The sequence below is a fragment of the Rattus norvegicus genome, chromosome 11 (genome assembly GCF_021556685.1).
Source record: "Rattus norvegicus strain SHRSP/BbbUtx chromosome 11, alternate assembly SHRSP_T2T, whole genome shotgun sequence".
Classification (NCBI taxonomy): domain Eukaryota; kingdom Metazoa; phylum Chordata; class Mammalia; order Rodentia; family Muridae; genus Rattus; species Rattus norvegicus.
The window spans coordinates 43,546,460-43,553,385 of record NC_141544.1 but is presented as its reverse complement, the minus strand read 5'-3'; the positions used below and the strand labels follow the sequence as shown (position 1 = coordinate 43,553,385).

The following is a 6,926-nucleotide window of genomic DNA, read 5'->3' as shown; positions in this document are numbered from 1 at the left end:
GTTGAAGGGTCTGCACTCTAGGATTAGCCGTGGTCTTCCTCTTAGTGCCTCTACTGACAGCAAGAGGGCTGTACTACCCATTCTTTCTAATGGTCAGAAACTATAAAGTCTCTCAGTCATCCCTGCAAACAGCTCAACTCCCCGACATTGTCCCAAGTAACCAATACATTTAATTTGCAAAGAACCTTAGTGCCTGTGACATCATTGTCAGGTGGACTGCTCAGTCTGCAGACGGACGAGTGCCGTAGCTGGGATGTGAACTGTCCCCCCAGGTTCTTGCTTTTGAACCTGCAGCCCCAGCTGGTGGTTCTGCTTTAGAACGATGTGGAAACCTTAGGAGGCAGAGCCCCCTGGAGGAGGTGGGTCACTGAGGGTGGGCCTTGAGGTTTCATACTCTGTGTCGCAAAGTCCTGTTCACCCATTCCTTCCAGCACCGCCTACCACAGTGGTCCCAGAGACACATACCTGTTGTCCAACCAGAAGGCTGGGGGCAGACATGGTGACCAGACCATGGTGTGGTCTCAGTGATAGTACAAAAGTCACCATGTCTTGCAAAGGGGTGGGGGTATTTCTTAAGCAAACCAGTGTATCGGTTTGGAACAGAAAGATCTCCAAGGGTCCACTTAACTTATTGAGATCATAACACTGAATAAACCGGCGAAAGCTTCCTGAAACACTTTTAACTTGTGCAACCCTTCTCTAAGAGCCAATGTTCTGAGATTGCTGCCAGTTTTAACACTGGGTGAGCCTAAGCTTTCAGAATTTACTGGTACTGAAGGATTCTGCTACAAATAACTCTTAAAGCCATACTGTATTAAATGAATTTCCCTTCTGATGCTCTGGCCCGAATGACCAAAGTGTCTCCTTTTAGACAGAGAGCTACAGTGTGGAGAAATTTGCTGGAAAGCACTCACTATTGGATCTGAGAACTCGGCTCACAGCCATTTCTAACAAAGGAAGTTTGCTGACTGCTTGGCACCCTCTTCTATGGCAAGGGACACCTGGTGTTGAGAAATGCTAGCTCATGGCTCAGCCGACAGCGAGCCCTTGACGTAGTTATAATTTATGTACCACCTGCCACCTTCAAGATTTAGTGGCACAGAGAAGTGCTCACTTTTCTGCTGAGTCCTGGGATGTTTGAGGGTCATAGAATGTTGTCCCCGGGCTGCAGATCGAACGTAGGACCTTGGCAATGCTGGCACAGTGTCCTGTTCCTGAGTCACCTACCCTGCCCTTAGAACCTGGAGACCCTGCTAAAAAATAGGACGATTCTCTTCAGAGAAATGCATGGCTCCAGCTCTCCAGGAAGGAGAGATATGGGGAAGGACTTTTAAAGAGGAAAACCACATGAAGACCATCAATATTTATCTATGGAAGCTGATCAAATGATTAAGGCAACTCAAAACAATCTTTAGGTGTCTTTATAAAGTACCTCCAAAAATCATGAAAAATGTACTCAGTCTTATCATAACAAGAGGATAGTCAGGGTTATACGTTGTTGGGTGAGGGTGCGGTTCACTGAGTCAGGGTTACTGGGAATTTATCTTCCCGGGACTGGAGTCAGAGGCAAAGAGCTGGTGTGTACCAAGATGGATGCCTAGCATAAAATGGAGCTTTAGATATAACAAAAGAGGGGAGGAAGGAAGGAAGGAAGGAAGGAAAGAAGGAAGGAAAGAAGGAAAGGAGAAGGAAGGAAGGAAGCAAGAAAGAGAAAAAGAAGACAACAGCATCCAAACAAGCAAATACAGGACACCCAAAGCCACTTCATGTCTCTCCCTCCCGATCAGACATCGATTGTTAAGACTATGACGGCCCCTTACCACAGACAGCTGTGGACAGACCACGGACAACCAGACAGGCCACGGACAACTGTGGGCAGACCATGGACAATTGGACAGATCACGGACAACTGTGGACAGATCACGGACAACTGTGGACAGATCATGGACAACTGGACAGACCATGGACAACTGTGGACAGGTCATGGACAACTGGACAGATCATGGACAACTGGACAGACCACGGACAACCAGACAGGCCACGGACAACTGTGGGCAGACCATGGACAATTGGACAGATCACGGACAACTGTGGACAGATCACGGACAACTGTGGACAGATCATGGACAACTGGACAGACCATGGACAACTGTGGACAGGTCATGGACAACTGGACAGATCATGGACAACTGGACAGATCGTGGACAACTGGACAGACCATGGACAACTGGATAGATCATGGACAACTGGATAGATCATGGACAACTGGATAGATCATGGACAACTGGACAGATCATGGACAACTGGACAGATCATGGACAACTGGATAGATCATGGACAACTGGACAGATCATGGACACCTGGACAGATCATGGACAACTGGGACAGACCACGAGCGACTGTGGACAGACCACAAACAACTGAGACAGATCACAGACAACGGGGACAGACCACGGACAACTGAGACAGACCACAGACAACTAGGACAGACTGGCAGAACACAAGTTACTTGTCATCAGAACACATATCTTGGCAGGTGCCTCTACAAAGCCACCTTCCCTGGGCTATCTCTCCAAGAAGCACATAAATCCCTTTAATATTTATATATTTATTTTAAAGTTATCTTCTTCACCTGCACAGCTATTAAAAAGACACTTTCTAAGAACTATAAAACACAGCTGACCTTGACTTACCTCCCCACCCCTCGTGTCTTCCTGGGACTTTTAACCCGGAAACAGTTCGTCCTGTCTTTACCATCATCTTTCTGGGTGAAATGCTGACCTGTAGTCTAGGAAGTGTTCAATTTCCACCATCTGCTGGCTTCCATGATGAAGACACTCGCTATTTGTAGAAGCTTGATTTTTTTTTTTTACTGAAAAAAAATTAACAGTTTATTATAATTTATTTTATTTAACAATCTAGGAAGTTCGCGGCCATCAGCAGTTCCAGTGCAATTTCAGGTGCAATTGGGAATTCAGGAATTTCAGTGGAGCTGTTAGTATAGCGGACCTTGTAGGTAAAATACATGCACACTTTCGATAGCACATGTGAAGGGATCTCTCTAAAGTTGACCTCATTGGTTTCATTCTCCGCAAACTGACCTGGACCACTCAACATGGCCTTTATTGTTCCTGATGTTAATGCATGTTCTCTTTTTACAATAAATTCATGACCATCAGAAGATATTAATTTCACATACATGGCATCAGGGCCTTCACAGCCACCATAGGTTTTCTCCTCTCCATCCATTATGTTCTTATAAAATTCTATTTGATCCCAGAGGAAGTTACTAGTTTCTAGCCAGTCCCGCAGCCACCACAGCCGTAACCCCACGTACCGCCACAGCCCCTATTCAGGGCCGCCCCCCCACCCCCAGCTGCCTACCCCCGTTGATTTTTTTTTTGAACATGCCTCACATCTTGGTAATTTCCTGTGTGGTTCCCAAGATAGAAATGATGAACACCGTGTTCTAGGCCTTCCTTGAAGTCGAGAGGTAGCACGGGATTTAGGCCTCACCCACCAGGTGCACACCTGCATTCAAGAATGAATCCGTGATGGAAGGGGAGAAGGAGAGGGGACGTCCTGTGGAAGTGTGTGGTCTGATTTGTGAGCATGGAGGGCAGAGCCCCGATATATGGCCCAGGTCTCAGCTGTGATGTCTCGGCTGCTGTGTGGGTTCTGGGGTCTGGAAGTGGCAGGCAGAACTGGTAGGAAGATTCACAAGTGTAGCCTTCTCAACATGCCTAGGAACTTCCTGATATCTTCCAATGATGTCATTTCCTGCTTTATAAAGCCCCAGTGGACCCTGGAGCTCCACCTTTCAGACACTCAGAAACAGCTAGGTGCCCGACACCCTACACAGCTCTCACAGTGTGATGTCACCATCAGTTTTTTTAAAAAAATCAATTCTCAGTATTTACATTATTGTGATAGTGTGACTATAGTTTAGCGTTGAGACAAATTGTATATTATGGGTGGCTGGGTGTTAAAATAGGAGCCCTCATACCCCCAATTTAAGATGAAACTCCAGGATACAGACTGATGAGGCCCACAATTCCAAGTGAAAGCCCTGAAGCAGGTCTTGCAATAGAGAACCCCATAATTAGATTCTGTCATGTGTTAATTAGCTTTCTGTCAATGTGAAAAAAAGACCCAAGGAAAACAACTAGAGACAGGAAAGGTTTACTTGGGCTGGCTCTTCAGAGGTGTCAATCTGTGATCGGCAGGCTCTGTTGCATTTAGGTTTGCAGCACAAAGTTCCTTCCTGGAGGAGGAGAGTGATCAGGAAGCTACTCGGAACCTCAGAAGGGGCAAGGGTCAAGATAAACCCCCCAGAAGCTCACTTCCAGCTGGGCCCCACTGTCTGCGAAGCCACTCACTGTCTTTCCGTAGCCTGTTCAAATTCTGGCTCTTATCAATGGTTTAAATCGTCAGTCAGGTCAAAGCCCTCACGGACAGATCCTCTCTGAAAGTGTCTTCGGAGACACGACCAGAAATTTTTTTTTTCTTTTCTTTTTTTTTCGGAGCTGGGGACCGAACCCAGGGCCTTGCGCTTGCTAGGCAAGCGCTCTACCGCTGAGCTAAATCCCCAACCGGACCAGAAATGTTTTTATTCATCTCCTAGGTGTCTTGTGATTCAATCAAATTGATCGGCCGAGCTAGCGATCACAGGCGCTCAGCCGACTACCCAGTTGTAGCCCGTAAAAGAGGCTGAAGGGAGCATAGGGTTGGAGATTGGGGAGGATGACAGAGAGATTCCTAATACCAATTACTCTGCTCACAACATCTCTCAACAATCACGTGTGTGGATGGGGTAGGAAATGCCTCTCCCTTACCTCCAGACTAGGGAGTTCAGCCTGAATGGGTGCCACCTGATAAAACTCTAGAAGTTTGAAGGACGTAAATGATAGTGACCGAATCACTCTTAAGAACTTTGAAAATTATGAAGGTAAGGTGGGCTCCCAGTCACGTGGGCAGCATAGGGTGAGAGTCCCCTTAGTTCTCAGCAGGAGGACAGGTCAGGAGCTATAAGAGGAATAGCTCAGGGTCAATCACAGTTGAATATTTACCCAGATGAAGAGAATCACAGTGAGAACCCTCAAGAATGGCGGGGCTAGGGTCCAAGGACAGCCTCACCTCATGTAAGTACTCGCTGTGGGTCCCTTCTTACTCTACACTCTCATTTCTTCTTCCACCTCGAAGGACCAGAGAACCCTTGTTCAACGCTCTGAGAGCAGCGTCTGGATTTAACACTCCATAGGGAGCCTTCTGGAGTGTTCTTCAAACTGAAGTAAAATTCAGGCTGGTAGGCAGGTCTGGAGATTTTAATTGCCAGAATGGAACAGCCTCTGATTTTTTGATGACTGGAGAATATCTCATTTTCCTAAGACAGATCCCCTTTCCCAACACACGGATATGCATCCTGGATTTGCCCTGAACTTCATTCAAATGAAGCTCTGCAAGTCAGAGGAGAATCAAAGGGAGTTCATTTTTAGTGCACAGAGTTTATTTGGGACGTGAGGCAGGACAGTGAGACAAGAGAAGGAGAACCCTTTGTGAGGTGTGTTAGTGAAGCCACCCAGGGAGTCAGAGATAGCTCATTCTGCGGGAGCTAGAAGGGCGTGCAGACTGTTGCCCACCGAGTGTGGGAAATTGTGTCATTAATTTTCCAACAACAGTTCTAAAGTTGTTTTTTAATTACACATGCACTGTGTGTTTAATATGCAAAGCACACCCACGTGTTTCCTCTCCCATGAAACCTTTTATTTCTTAACTAGTGCTTCTCTCCCTCCCTCCCTCCCTTCTGCTCCCCCCCTCTTTCTTTCTTTTTGGTTTTTCGAGACAGGGTTTCTCTGGGGAGCCCTGGCTGACCTGGAACTCACTCTGTAGACCAGGCAGGCCTCGAACTTAGACATCTGCCTACCTCTGCCTTCTGAGTGCTGGGATTAAAGCTGCAGGACACCACACGTGGCTCAGTTCACCTCTTTCCTCACTTTAATGGAGTCTACTAATTATCCATCTTCCTACTTGTTACTTTACAGGGCTGAACACATGTCTTGTAGTTCATTTGATTCCATTCCTTCCTGCTAAACCCCGGGGACTGCTACACTCTCAGCAGACCGACAACTCATGATCCAACTACTGTTCCCATGATGCTCCTCTTCGGCCCTTACTTCCTTCTTGAGTTCCTTTTCCGGGGGAATGAACCCATCTGTCCCACGGGCCTGTACTTTCCTGTCTCTCGGCTTGTCTTTCTGTTATAAAAACGTTGAAGGGTAGTTTTTCTGGGTTTTTCGTCTCCTGGAGCCAGCAGGATGGCATAGTGGGTGAAAATGTTTACCCACAAGTCTGGTTGCTTGAACTCCACCTCTGGAACCTGCGTAAAGGTAGAAGGAGGGAACGCCATAACGTTGACCTCTGACCTCCATATGGGTGACTGTGGCACGTGCCTTCCCCCTCTCTCTTACACACACACACACACACACACACACACACGAAAAGAAAATTTCTTTATTCCCTCTTTACATGAGACCGACAGTCTAGCTGAGTGTATATCTTGGATTGAATGTGTTCTGTAAGCAGGAATCGAACCCTTACCTTTTTATTTTTTTAAAACTATCCTTCTTAGGATAGTTTTAAGAGTCAGTAGTCATTTTAAGTAATGTGAACTGATTTTTTTTCCTGACCCCCTTACAGATTTTTATATTTTAATCTCTAGAGTCCTGAAATTTCACTATTGGAAGGTGTCCCTTTAGAACCCCGGGTGTCTGGTTCTTTCACCTGAGGATCTCAAAACATCAAACAGTTGGAGGTATTAACTCTTCAGAATCTCGAGGTTCTGGGAGCAGGAGAGGAAGAGCGCAGAGATCTCACTAGGTCTACTGAGACTTCCCTTGTCACTCTGTACCTCCAGCCTGGTCCCCAAT

At 46.6% G+C, this 6,926-nt stretch overlaps 1 protein-coding gene across 1 annotated transcript; it reads right to left on the bottom strand.

Annotated features, from left to right (window-relative positions):
* Nucleotides 1-2,883: 2,883 nt before the first annotated feature.
* On the bottom strand, nucleotides 2,884-3,363 carry LOC148002517 (elongin-C). Its single transcript, XM_087577266.1, has one exon. The coding sequence runs from the start codon at nucleotides 3,247-3,249 to the stop codon at nucleotides 2,911-2,913; it is 339 nt and encodes a 112-aa protein (XP_087433392.1). The 5' UTR covers nucleotides 3,250-3,363; the 3' UTR covers nucleotides 2,884-2,910.
* Nucleotides 3,364-6,926: the final 3,563 nt, after the last annotated feature.

Coding starts and splice junctions, on each gene's coding strand:
- LOC148002517 (XM_087577266.1), bottom strand. CDS start 3,249: ATGGATGGAGAGGAGAAAACCTATGGTGGCTGTGAAGGCCCTGATGCC.